Source organism: Malaclemys terrapin, chromosome 14 (genome assembly GCF_027887155.1).
Source record: "Malaclemys terrapin pileata isolate rMalTer1 chromosome 14, rMalTer1.hap1, whole genome shotgun sequence".
Lineage (NCBI taxonomy): Eukaryota > Metazoa > Chordata > Testudines > Emydidae > Malaclemys > Malaclemys terrapin.
The window spans coordinates 2,364,620-2,378,955 of NC_071518.1; the positions used below are offsets into that span (position 1 = coordinate 2,364,620).

Below are 14,336 nucleotides of genomic sequence, written 5' to 3' on the forward strand. Positions count from 1 at the left end.
CTCAGGCCCTGCCACTGGGGGGACGGTGGTGCCTGAGGGCGTGGGGGTGGAGGAGGAAAGCCCAGCCCACTGGCTGCTAGGCCCAGCACCCCCCACCGCGCGCCTCCCCTCCTGGCGGGGCACGTCGCGAGCTCTCGCACCCAGGCCTGGCCTGAGGTGTTTCACAGGCTCCCGCCCCTGACAGGGCATTTCGAGCCTAACCGACCCTCCCAAAATGGCGGTGCTGCTCTACCTGGGGGGGAGGCGGGCGCCAGAGACCGGACCTTCCCAAGATGGCGGCCCTGTTTTAGCGAGCGGGGCAGCCAGTGACCTTTCCAAGGTGGCGTCTTCCCACTCCCGTGTGTCGCCCTTTCCAAGATGGCGTCGCGGAGGCTCCGCCCCCGAGCCGTGCATGCTGGGAGCGGCGGCAGTGACTGCTGGCTGAGGCGCCGGGCCTGCTGCTGCTGTGTGGGGCCGGGGCCGGGGTCGCAGCGAGTCGGGGCCGAGAGGCGCGATGCCGGAGCTGGCCGTGGACCGGGTGGTGGTTCACCCGCTGGTGCTGCTCAGCGTGGTGGATCACTTCAACAGGTGAGGCCCGGCGGGGCCTGGCGCGCCCGGCCGCTGAGTCACGGGCCCGGCCGGATCCCTGTGCGGGGCCGGGCCGGGCCGGGCTGGGGGCCTCGGCCTCACCCGCCCCGGGGGCCGGGAGTCATGGCCCTGCCGCGGGCCCGTGCCCCTCACCCGCGCCTCGTGGCTGCGAGAGGGCCCCGGGGCGGGGGGGTGAGGGGGCTGGCGGGGGGGTCTCTAGGGAGGGGGGGCTGGCGGGTGAGGGGGCTGGCGGGGGGGTCTCTAGGGAGGGGGGGCTGGCGGGTGAGGGGGCTGGCGGGGGGGTCTCTAGGGAGGGGGGGCTGGCGGGTGAGGGGGCTGGCGGGGGGGTCTCTAGGGAGGGGGGGCTGGCGGGTGAGGGGGCTGGCGGGGGGGTCTCTAGGGAGGGGGGGCTGGCGGGTGAGGGGGCTGGCGGGGGGGTCTCTAGGGAGGGGGGGCCTGGCGGGTGAGGGGGGGCATGGCGGGGGGGTCTCTAGGGAGGGGGGGGCTGGCGGGTGAGGGGGGGCTGGCGGGGGGGTCTCTAGGGAGGGGGGGCTGGCGGGTGGGGGGGGTCTCTAGGGGGGGGCTGGCGGGTGAGGGGGGGCATGGCGGGGGGGGTCACTGGGGGGGGCTGGCGGGTGAGGGGGGGCATGGCGGGGGGGTCACTGGGGGGGGCTGGCGGGTGAGGGGGGGCTGGCAGGGGGGTCTCTAGGGAGGGGGGGCTGGCGGGTGAGGGGGGCTGGCGGGGGGGTCTCTAGGGAGGGGGGGCCTGGCTGGTGCGGGGGGGTGAGGGGGGGCATGGCGGGGGGGTCTCTAGGGAGGGGGGGCCTGGCTGGTGCGGGGGGGTGAGGGGGGGCACGGCGGGGGGGTCTCTAGGGAGCGGGGGGCCTGGCTGGTGCGGGGGGCTGGCGGGGGCACGGCGCGGGGGGGTCTCTAGGGAGCGGGGGGGGCCTGGCTGGTGCGGGGGGGGTGAGGGGGGGCATGGCGGGGAGGTCTCTAGGGAGCGGGGGGCCGGGCTGGTGCGGGGGGCTGGCGGGGGCATGGCGCGGGGGGGTCTCTAGGGAGCGGGGGGGGGCCTGGCTGGTGCGGGGGGGTGAGGGGGGGCATGGCGGGGGGGTCTGTAGGGAGCGGGGGGGGCCTGGCTGGGGCGGTGCTGCTCGCGGGCCTGGCTCTCGCATGTGGGGTTCGTGTCGGTGCCCGGCGCTTGCGGGGACTCCCGTGCGGGATTTCGGCTCCCAGGAAGCCCCTGTGCAGCTGTGCCCCGTTCTCCGGCTCCCCCACACCCCGCCCCGAGCCGGCTCGTCTGTACCGTGGGAGGACCCTGGGGATTGGTGACTGTGGAAAAACTTGGGGCCCGTAGAGCTGAAAGTCGCTGCTGAGGTCTTGAGCAATTCATAGCGACCTCCTCGCGACTTCAGCCTGGCTGGGCTCCTTTCGCATAGTTTTCTTCAACATCGCTGTAAACCTTGTACATCTGTGCATGCAAAAGTGCTCTCGGGCACGAATGGCCCCAGCTCTCATACAAGAGCGTTACTGCAATCTTAGGGCTACTGTTACATTTTATATCCTGGCCTTACATCCTTAAAGACCCCAAACGGCTTTTTAAACTAAATGTTACTGACTGTATGTAACCTTTTTATAAGCAGTTACTCAGTGAGGCAGAGCTTTAGTCTTTGTATTGTCTGCTACATATCTCATTGATCAGTAAAACCCAGAGCAAGTATCTCAGAAAACCTGAAGATTTTTCTTCAATAGTCTGATATTCTGGCTGTGTGTGTCAGAAAGGTAGAAGGGGCTTGTCTACACTATGGAGCTTTTTAGCAACAAGGCTGTGTCACTACAAGTCAGCGAGTGCAAACGCTCTTTTGTGGTATTTTGTCAGCACTTTTGCTGACAAAATACTTCCAGCCCCACAAGTGGCATAAGCTTTATCTGCAGGAGAGCGCTCCTGCCAACAAAGCCGCATTCACACTGCCACTTCTGTTGGCAAAACTTTTGTCTTTCGCCGCAAAAGACAAAAGTTTTGGTGACAACTGTGCTGTGTAGACATACCCTAGATAACTTCATAAATGTGAAAGTCAGCACCAGCTATTCAGATTTGGGGGCATGGCCTGTTGCTGCAATTGTGCGCATAAATAGATAATTAACTAAATCATCTGACTGCACAATTTCCAGTGTTCTTGCAGTTATGCTAATTTATGCTTCCAAATTATGCAATCAGATGAATATGCATTTTTATATGTACAATTCTGAAAATCTTGGCGCTAATGTTTATCTTAAAACATAGGTTCTTTAGGACAGAGACCATGCCTGTGTGTTGTACTGTATGCCATTTAAAAAAAAAAAAAAAATTAGCAAGTGGAATTATCTTGCATCAATAAAATGCAACTACAGTGTCCTAAAGCTGCATGAATGGACTGCAAAAGCAACAGTTTACGAGTGATGACTTCTTATAATTTTGTGATATAAGGAGTTTGAACAGTACCAATATGATGTATTGAGAGTTCTGATTTGTCATGGGGTATCATTTGATTTAGTAAATTACAAAGATGATAGTTTATGCTTGCATTAAAGGACATGATATTCCCAAATAGGTTTATTTGTTTTTCCCTTATTCAAGAACAATTGAACCAAAGTTAAAGTAACATTTGAATATAGTGAAATTGGTTAACAAGTTATAAATACCATTTTAGGCATAACTGACTTTGGTTTTAAATGTAGTGTGTATATTCTCTGCATATTGAATCATGGCATTTTTCATTTGTCTGGTTTAAACAGATTTTACCCTTAAAGCTACAATTCACTCAGCAGAGAATAAATTATATTCCTCTAAACATCTTGTGCAATTTGTGCTCAGTGTGCCTAAAATTAACTTAATTGCACCAACTGACAAGCACACTTAATGTAAAAAAATCTTTTCCTTTAAGGCAGCGTACAATAGCAGAGAAAAACCTACTATTGTAAAAGTAAATTAGGGATGACAGTGAACAAAGTTTACTGTACTTTTTACAGCTTGATTTACAGAACAAATGCAGTAGTAGCCCTCGATTTTATGACACAGTAATCTCAGTTATAGTGGCATCCATTAGCTGCATGGAAACATCTAGTGCATTTTTCACATCAGAGGATAAATTACAAGTGTAGTGCCTGGATTTAGAGTGCACTGTAACAACTTCTTTAGGTATAAATTAACTACGTAATGACAAGGAACATATTACCCTGTTCGTCTCCCACCTACATCCCCAAGAACCACATGCTGTTTATCTTCTAACTTAAAGTCAGATGACACAACTGATTCATTTGTACTATTGGTGTTTTATTTCCAGTATCAAATATGTTGCATTTCTTAATACAAACTGTGACAGTCTTTTCCATTTAGAATAGGAAAAGTTGGGAATCAGAAGCGAGTTGTTGGAGTGTTGCTGGGCTCTTGGCAGAAGAAAATATTAGACGTATCCAACAGTTTTGCAGGTGAGTTTGGGTGTCCTATTCTGTTTACCACCTATTAAGTTAGCTAGCAGGAAAACTGCCATATGTTTTCTTGCACCATCCTGGCACATTAAATTCTTCTTCCCATTTATAAATTCATGAAGCTAGGGTGTCTACATTTTCATGGAAAAATGCTGGTTATCTGCTTACAAAAGAACTCGATCCCATCAGTCTCCTCCAGCTCTGCATCTTGTCTGCAGCAGTATCCAATGGTGAATGCTCAGAGGCAGCTGTAAAACTCCTAAAGCAATAATTGTTCGGTATACTCTTGGAGGTGGAAGATTTCTTCCTGATCCTGGATTGTGATCATTTTATGACCTTGGGCTTTGAAGACTCATGGTTTGAGTTATCTAGCTAATGTCATTGCAGATGTTACTTATTCACATGAAGATCTAATGGTTTATTTGAAAAGTACCTTTTTTCTTTAAGAATAGCCCATGAGAATTGCACAGATATTGCTTAAAAAGTGTATTTTCACTTGTATTAAATCATTACCTCTTGAGTTTGAATCCTGGTTTTGTACAGTGGTAAAATCAGGACCTGTATCGTCTTTTCTGACCTTTGTTTTCTTATTTACCTCTCTTATCTTCTCTTATTCATCTGCTTTCCGAAGGGGGTATTTATTGATAAAGCAGAATCATCCGTGTTGGCTCCTGCATGAAAATCTGGGAACAAAAGTGTAACCTAATCCTGGGTTATTTTTGCAGAGTTGTGAAGATGGAGTAACAGTTTGGTCACTTAAACTGCAGGGCTGCCAAAAATAGAACTTTATAATTGGAGATTTTTTTGTATTCCTATAAATTAAAGCCCTGTTGCTCAGAACTAAACTTGTAGCCTGTTATCCATAATGTGAACTAACAAAACAAACTAGTTCTTTACTCAAAAATAATTGCATATGCCATTTTCTTAAACAGACTTCGTAGAATTGTAGTTATTTGTCTTAATGCACTAATGGAATGTGTCTTGTACCACAAAGTAGCTTTTCACCTCAGTTGACCCAACAGGCTCTAGTGACCTATTCGGACCCACATTTTCTTTATCAGAAGTCCTTACACACCAATTTTGTGTAAATTGTTCATACACTAGAATGTTCCTGGCGTGTTCTTGAACACTTCGTAGATGTCGTTTGCTCAAAATAATTCAATTGCTTTGGTTTTCCTTGCTTAATTCTAAAACTAATTCAGTAATTATCAGAAAACCACTTTAAAAAAATCAGCTAATGTTGCTGTTTTCCTGTTGTTTTACAACAGTATGTGCAGCTCAGTATAGCAGAACAGTTGTATTCAATCAAAATTGAGCAAAATTACTTTTTTTTCATTTGTAGCCAAGAACTTGCTGGAAAAAAAAACCTGATTTTTCTGTGAAAGTTTTCAGGCTGGATGAAACTTGAACTACTAAATATTGAACTAACTGTTTTGTTCCCAGTCCCTTTCGATGAGGATGATAAAGATGACTCTGTGTGGTTTCTAGACCATGATTATCTGGAGAACATGTATGGAATGTTTAAAAAAGTCAATGGTAAGTGCACATTGTGAGCGGTTGATATTTACCTAGAAACTCTCTCTCTAAGTCTACTGGTAGAGCTGTACTTCCAAGAACTGAGGTGACGGTCTTGGGGATTGAATAGCTATAAGAAATTCAAACTCTGATACTGTGACGCCTTCCGCCAGAATCTCCTTTCCCTCATATGAGTACAGACATCTGAATTACAAACCCAAGTGAACTGATTAACCTTTCTGTTTTGCTTATAAAGGTCTCACTTTTCTTTTCTTTATAAGATTATGGGGGCTGAATCTGGAGATGCTACAGTAATTCCCCTTTGAACATTCCCAGCCCTTAGAAAAACTTATTTAGACTGCTGATGTTCTTATGATTCCTTAAGTATTTGAGTCTCAAGTCTAGTGCAGATCTTGCAGCTTATTATCTTTGAATTTTTGTGCAGCAGGATATTAAGAGCTCATTGGCCCCCTTTTGTCTCTGAGAGAGTCCCACAGTCTGTGCGCTCGAAAGTGCCATGTTGCATAAACCAGCTCTGACTTGGGGATCATTTATAGCTGATAAGGGGTTTAAAATATTTGACAGACAGGATCCATGCCTTTGTCACTTCTAAGATAGATTATTGTACTATGCTCTACCGTGGGTACTACGCTTTGGCCTGGTCCCCACTAAGTCCCCACTTCGGACTAAGGTACGCAAATTCAGCTGCGTTAATAACGTAGCTGAATTCGAAGTACCTTAGTTCGAACTTACCGCGGGTCCAGACGCGGCACGGAGGCTCCCCCGTCGATGCCGTGTACTCTCTCGCCGAGCTGGAGTACCGGCGTCCACGGCGAGCACTTCCGGGATCGATTTATCGCGTCTTAACCAGATGCGATAAATCGATCCCAGAACATCGATTGCCTGCCGCCGGACCCTCCGCTAAGTGAAGACGTACCCTTTGAGACCACTCAGAAGCTTTGACTAGAGCAAAATCTGATTGTTCACCTGTTTAAGGAAGTGGAGCAGCATGGGACACTACACCTGTGCTTTGAACATCTTTGGCTTCCTGTCTGCGAATCAAAGCATTGATACTAATAAAAAAAAAAAAAAATTGGAACCTCACTGCCTTGAGGATGGTTGCTTTGCCTGTGTATCGTAAGGATGCTGAAATCCACTGCGGCCTGTTGCTGATGTTATCTCTGCATTGTTTGGTGATTTAAAGTTGTTTTCTGTGAAGGGTCTTCAAAAGCCTAAGTTTAATGACGAAAGAGCCATCTTATTTGTTGAAGCTCCTCCTGACTGACTATTGCTAAGGTAGTTTGGGTTGTCTGGGGTGATGCACAAATGGCTTGTCTGTGCTGTCCAATAATATAATGCTGAATTTAATCTATCTCATATGCACCCATTGTTGAAGTGTCTAGGCACAAAAGCCAATTTAGCAAATACCTTCCTGTAAAGCCCTGTTTTTCCAGATTTGCCAGTAAATTTTTAATCTACATGCGTTGTTCAGCTCCCAACCTTCATATGCCCTCAGCCATCACCTACTCCATTTTCCATTCCTAAACTGCCTTCCACCAGCTCAGAATCTGAGGCAAAGGAGTGCAAAGTGCAGCAACAATTTAGTTTCTCAAAGCGTTTAGGTCTTTACTGGTGTCTGTAAAGCAGAAGTGGGAGTTCTACTTGATGTCCTTTGGGAAGTTTGGGCACAGCCCAGGGTCAGGCAGTACCTGGATTTGAGCGCTTATATGCCCCTGTATGAACTATTTTCCGGTCATTACCCTCAGATTCTGACTATTCTAATTGTTTTTGCTTTTCCCAGCTAGGGAAAGAATTGTTGGATGGTACCACACAGGCCCCAAACTACACAAGAATGACATTGCCATCAATGAACTAATGAAAAGATACTGTCCTAATTCTGTAAGTAATGCACTTAAACTGTTTATGGAGCCTCTGGGAACCCACAGTCCCTTCCAGCTCCATCTGCAATTTGCAGTAGTGACATGAAATGTAGTAAGATATAGCATGGTAGATGTAAAGTGAATAGAGCACGCTGATCAGTCTCCCTTGAAACAGTGGCAGACATTTTTTTCTCTGCTTGCAGTTAGAAACCTCTTTGAAAAACAAACTTGTCATTGCTAGAGAATTAGCAGTTGGCCACAACCTGTTTCTTCTAGTTCTTGAGTAGGTTTTGTCTAATATGTGTTTCTCTACCAGGTATTGGTAATTATTGATGTAAAGCCAAAGGACCTGGGACTGCCAACAGAAGCCTATATTTCAGTTGAAGAAGTTCATGATGTGAGTGTTGAACATTTCAGTATTTGTCATTTTCAGTCTATTGTGGGATTTCCTGCAAAAGGGAAAGAGGTGCTTTAAGAAATCGATACGTTAAACCATCTTGCCTTGTCCTTTAGGGTACCCTTTCCACTACATCAGTTTGGATTTTTCAGTTCAATAGATAACATTGCGTCTGCTAACTAGGGGTTTTTTGCCTTTCAGTTTAAACCTGCTAAATTAGTGTTTGAACCCCCACTGTAAATTTCAGCTTATTGAACCAAAATTATCCATCCTCCAACACCCCTGAAAAGCAGTTTCTCGCTGCTTGAACCGAGGAGCTCTGCAGGTTCTTGCAACTTCAGCTAGCTGCTCCTTTACTGTTTGTCCACACCCATGAAAAAGCAGCAGGATGGCGTATGCATTTATGATACAACTGATACACGTCAGCTTGTTGCAGCAATAATTTGAGTAATCGCACCCCTCATCTTCACCAGCTTACTCTTAACTACACACGGTTGACTTTACTATCTTTGTTAATCACTCATCTAGAATCATTGGTGACTTTTTGTCCAGATTTAATTTTGATGGTTTTAAAATCAGAATCCCAAAATATTTAAAAAAAAAAAAAACTGGTCTTGTCATTATCTGTTTGAGACCCATGGTGGAGAGAGACAGCTGTTCCCAGGTTCTCCAGTCTTAAATTTTTTCTGGTATTGTGAACTCTTGTTCTTACAGCTGTTGGTCCCCACTGGGCCTGAAGCATGGTACAACCAAAACTAATACAAGTCTCAAAGGTAACTAGGTCCCATCTTCAAATAAAATAGTCACCATGGCACTCGGTCGCACACACACACACTCTCCAGTACATAGCCCTGCAAATTAACTACCTGGAAACTATTGAGCCTCCCCAAGAATAATGCTACAAATGAAATGGTGGGAGGAGCGTTAATGTACAGAATAATGTGGTGTTACCATCACCTCCGCTGTCTCTAGCATTTCTATGGGTTAGTGACATCTGCCTCAGTTTAACTGGTGTGCACTAGAAATTAGGCAGCACGTTAAAGTACCTTATTTTATAATTATAGTTATTGTTGTCATCTTTGTTGATGACCTCCTTCCTGTCTGACTTCCAGTGGCATGTCTAGCCAGTTCTCTAGATTAATTTAAAGAATATCAATTTCTTAGTCTCCCTTTTTAAAACCCCATATACTTAATTATCACTTTGGGGATTCTGTTATGAACTAGTTTTCACCATATCTGTGGACTGTGTGGGGCTCTCCTATCCCATCTTGATAGGTTTTCCTCACTGGCTGTTTCTGATCCTATTCTTATCATGCATGTTCCACCTATTCATCGAAGCAGGCCAGAGGTAGCTCTGGATAAAATGTACAGTGCTTTTTGGCTTGTAACAAATCCAGCTTCCAATAAACCTTCTTTGCTTTGAAGTTTCATTGGAGTAGTTCTACTGTTCACATGCACAGTACCCAAAACCCGCTTACTTGAGATTATGCTATCACACCTGTAATCATCTGCTTTCTATTTCTAACCTTGTCACCATCCCATTCTTGTACCCCAACAAAGGATGGAACTCCAACCTCCAAGACTTTTGAACATGTGACCAGTGAAATTGGAGCTGAGGAAGCAGAGGAAGTTGGTGTTGAACACTTGCTACGGTAAAAGCTTTATTTTAATGAAAACCTTATCAGTGGTTGGATGGCAGCTCATTTTATCCATCTAACTACTCCTGGCACCAGCTGCCTGCCCAGGGATACGATACAAGAAACAAGGACCTTGTTACATGCGACTTAAACACTTAATTTAATCTAAACAGGTTAATTCAGCAATACTGCATAATACAGAATCTGCTGAACTCATTTCTAGTGAAATGTTTGACTGTTTTTAAAAAAAAAAAGTCAGTTTCACCTTGCTCCTTGAACTCCAGCAAATAGCTTGAGATACTTCAGAACAATGTAAAGTCACACTTCATAGTTCAGAAAGGAGAGCAACATTATCTGGGGGCAGACTACGCAGACCTTTCATCTATCAAGACTCAAAGAGCAGAAAGGCATTGTTTACAAATGGTCACAGAGGGAGATTTTGCTTTGGCTTGCCTTCACTCTTTATATTTGTAAAGCAATCTCCAAGCCTTCAGTGAAATGTTAAGTCTCGCAAGGCCCCTGTGATGTTAAACAATTATACCTATTTTACAGCTGTGTAATCTGGAGAGGTGTGACTTGCCCAAGTCCCCAAAGTGAGTTAGTGACACAGCCTCTCATACAATCCAGGAGTCCCCTTGTTATCTCCTAACCATCAGACTAGTATTCCTAAAAAATATTCAGTCCATAGAGAGCATATGGTGACTTTTATCAAATCTATGTTAAGTGTTTCTAATGCACCCAATGTAAATTCGTTTTTTCTGAATCTTTGCTGTGAAGTGTTTTGTAAAATTTTACTTCATCTACCCTTCAAAGCAGCCTTCTATAGATCTTTCTAGCTCAAAAATAAATTAATGTAAGTAAAGTAACATTAAGGCTTCTCCTTCCTATTTTGGGTGTTTCAGAGATATTAAAGACACAACAGTGGGCACTCTGTCCCAGCGCATCACAAACCAGGTCCATGGTTTGAAGGGACTGAACTCCAAGCTTCTGGATATCAGGAGCTACCTAGAGAAAGTGGCCATGGGCAAACTACCCATCAATCACCAGATCATTTACCAGCTTCAGGATGTCTTCAACCTGCTACCAGATGTCAACCTGCAGGAGTTTGTCAAGGCCTTTTACCTGAAGACCAATGACCAGATGGTGGTGGTCTACTTGGCTTCTCTTATCCGGTCTGTGGTTGCCCTGCACAACCTCATCAACAACAAGATTGCCAACAGAGATGCAGAGAAGAAGGAAGGTCAGGAAAAGGAGGAAAGCAAAAAGGAGAGGAAAGATGAGAAGGAGAAAGACAAAGAGAAGAGTGATGGCAAGAAAGAGGAGAAAAAAGAGAAAAAATGAAAAGTGTAGTTTTTTATTTGTAAATTAAAATCTTGTAAACTAAATCACTCTGCTGCTAGAAGGTTCTTTTCACTTGTTAAAGTGATCAGAGTTCTCTGTTCTTGCCTGTCTTGGGAGGCACTTTCAGATCAGCTGCCTCTGCTCTTACATCATACAGGCAGATAGCTGGATACAGGGGACGTGGGAATTCAGTCCACACAAACTGGCAGTTCTAATAAGGAACAGGCAGCCTTACTACTGGGAAGGAAAGCCCCTGTCATTTCAGTCCTCAGCGCTGTGAAGGGAGGAAGGAACAAGCAAAGGTAAAGTGCAGCGTTTGTCATCTGCTGCCAGTAAAATCTTGTGTCCCAAGATGCTTGTCTGTCTCCTTCCCTCATGATTTAGGTCTATGGGCTATTTGGGGTTACTACCATGTAGTATGTAAAACTGCTAAACTGTATGCATGACCCTGCTGCTCCTTGCCATCTTGCATTCTGCTGTCACTCCTAATCTGTGCTTGAAGGCCCTGCACAGAGGATGAATTTACCTGCCCAGCCTGTTGCCCAGGAGATCTTGAGGTTGGGCTTCTATACTGTTTTACTTCCAAGAGAAGATTAAATGGTTTGGTTTGTAACTCTGACTTCTGGTCATTTTTAATCCCAAAAGCCAAAGGGGAGCAGATTTTATTAGTGCTGGAGAGAGGAATGTAGGATACAAGAATCTCGTTTCAGGAGGAAAGACGCTGAACAGGCTGAGAGCACAGAATGGAGCCTATGAGGATAAGATGGGTTTGTGCCCTTCGTGCTGAGATGTGCAAAATAGCTCTAGAGCGGTTGGTGCCGTAGTGACAACTAGCACAAAGCTCTTTGGGCCAGTTACGTCTGTAGTGCCCAGGACAAGAGCCCCCGCCTAATCAAGGGCGCTAAAGGCTATGACAGGACAAATTCCATCTTGGCATGGAGTCTACAAGACACGCGCAAGTTAATTGTGAATTTTGGGAGCTCGCCCATGTTAGTCACTTCCTTAAGAGTGGCTGGTGGCTCCTTGCTCCCCTACCTTCCTCAGTGAGAGGAGGAGGGGCAGCCAGCACGTTGGTCTTAGGCAGCTCCAAACCCTTTTGTGGAAGTGCAGCCAGGGGCTCCACATTAAAGAGGAGGGCATTGGCTGAGCTCAAGCAGGAGCATTCCTTGCATGGATCTATAGGCTCCAGGCGTTGCATTTCTAGATGAGAGAGTGATTCTTACATTCCTGTAAATGAAGTGTGTGGACGCTAGGAAATAAAGGCGCCTCTAGAAGCACTACTTTGAATCTGGGTGAATGGAAGGGCGTGTTGGCCAACTACACTATCTTTCCCTTGACTGATGGTTAGCCTAGGAAACCTTTGCCCTGGTGGCCTGTCAGACAGCATCCCCGTTTCCTCTAAGAGAGCTGGTCGTGTTCAAACTTCCACGTAGTGTCATTACAAGTGCTGCATTTAGCTCTCTGTCATGGTGCTATAGGACCATGTTGAAGTGAAGCAGGGAATAGGACTCTATTAAATAGAGTAAGTTCACTCAGGGTAACTGTTTAAGGTGGGAGACCTCAACCTGCCAGTCCTGGTCCCAGAAGATCCTTGAATGGCCTATTTCAAATGACTCCGAGATGGAAAATGCTGCCTTAGAGCCCTGGGAAGATCATAAACCTGTTGATGCCCTACTCGCGGCAGGCAGAACTCACTGATTTCAGCTGCTGCCATGTAAAAACAAGCATGTTTCCCAGGCCCATTGTAGATGTAACATCCATCACCATGGTAGCCCAATGCCACAGTCAGTATCAAGACCTTGAACTGACCCTGACTCTGATTCACTTGCTGTTATGTAATAGGAGAATATTTTCCGGTTCCATGAGAAATTAAACTGGTTTGTTATTATGGTAGTTTTACACCATTTGGAGGCAATAAATGCTCAGTTTCCAGTCAGTTTACTTTATGCAGCAGCACAGGTCTGTGTGGTGAACCAGCTCAAGTTGAATCTTCTTAGGTGTGTATCTGGCCCCATTACCATAGTGCCCTAACACCCCACAGTTATTTAGCCAGCCTGGGGAGGCAAAGCAGGGCTCTTATCCCCACTGTAGAGATGGGAACTTGGCCATGTCACAGGGGGAGTGGGTAGAGCAGGGAAGTGAATCCAGACCTTCGGCATGCCTGGCTATTGCCCCAACCAGGGCCCCAGCCTTTCTTGGTAAAGGGTTTTCCCTCCCACGCCCACCCGTCACTGTGAAGGAGTAAGAAATTGAGCGAGACTTTCTGTGACTGAAAAAAACAAAATTCCACTTGGCAATAACTTAAGATACTTTTACCACTTGCTTTGTAAGAAGGGGAGGGAGGTGGGTGGTTGAGGTAGGGAATCTTTCACCACTCAAGCCTGCCCGACGCAAGCAGGGGCTGCAAACCATCATCAGAAGGTTGTGGCCCATTCTTGGTGAGTTAGTGGGTCTTGCTCTTGTGAACACACCTCACATGAAGAACACCATGAAAATTAGTGTTTGTGGAGCATGCATCTCTCTTTGCTGATTGGTGAAAGGATGGAGGTAATTTTATGAGAACCCCTGATCTTGTGAGAATTCTGCAACTTTTGGTTGAAATCTCATGATGTTTCAGTACCCCTGCCTTCTAGTCTTGGATTGGATTTAAACGTGAGCACTGAACCCCAGCTGACACCTGATCCAGGTCTGGCCATAGCTTTTCCTCCCCTCTGTGTCTAGAATAAGTAATACTCCCAGCTCGCTGTGTTTAAAATCATTCTGGGGTTGCTGAGGCTCAATGGCTGGTGGTTCTCTACCACTAGATGACAGTGTTTGCACTGTTTCCTGACCACATTCAATGGAGGGAAAGCTCCAGCACTGCAAGGAAGTATCCTACCTAAATAAAGCAGGTGTGTCCAGCAACCGTAGGTGTGATGTGGCTGTTTTTTGCCCTTACGGCTGTTTGCAATGTCAGAGATTCATAATGCTTCATACATTTTTTTCAAAACAAATGTCAAGCCTTTAAAAATCCCTTTGCTTTTGCTAATAGAATAGGCTAAAAGTCAGTTTGCAGGCCACAGACAAAACTGATTGTGGGGCAAAGAAATACATGCAAAAAGGTGCAAAAATCCCACTACTGGCCTCTTAACTCTCAGGTGCCTGGCTGATGTGATCGCAGTGAGAGCCAGCAGCCCCAGCTCTTTGCCAAGGGGACTAAAAAAAAAAAAAAAAAAAGCACTGGATTTTCTGGAATGCACTGGGGAGGAGGCAGTTCCAAACTAGCTATAATCCCTCTTCCCCATCGAATCATCTGCCAGCCTCAGATGACAGAGCAGAGCCTCACCCTTTTGCCAGATGAGTTCTGAAGCTGCAGTCGTAACATTACATTATGAGCATTTTGCCTTACAGCTGAGGCCTAAAATATTTATTTCATTGAGAGCGCTAGGGAAACCACAGCTCACTGCAAGAAGTTACTGTCCTGCCACTAAACAGGAATATTCATAAGCTTGCCAGCTCTGTATAGGCCAGAGACCATGCATAAAATAAGGT

General features: G+C 46.3%; 1 protein-coding gene across 1 annotated transcript; it reads left to right on the forward strand.

Moving 5' to 3' along the window:
- Positions 1 to 406: 406 nt before the first annotated feature.
- On the forward strand, positions 407 to 11,418 carry PSMD7 (proteasome 26S subunit, non-ATPase 7). Its single transcript, XM_054049054.1, has 7 exons — positions 407 to 567; positions 3,944 to 4,035; positions 5,479 to 5,571; positions 7,352 to 7,449; positions 7,747 to 7,827; positions 9,388 to 9,479; positions 10,367 to 11,418. Exons 1-7 carry the CDS (start codon positions 494 to 496, stop codon positions 10,803 to 10,805), a joined length of 969 nt encoding a protein of 322 aa, XP_053905029.1. The 5' UTR covers positions 407 to 493; the 3' UTR covers positions 10,806 to 11,418.
- The last annotated feature ends 2,918 nt before the right edge of the window (positions 11,419 to 14,336 follow it).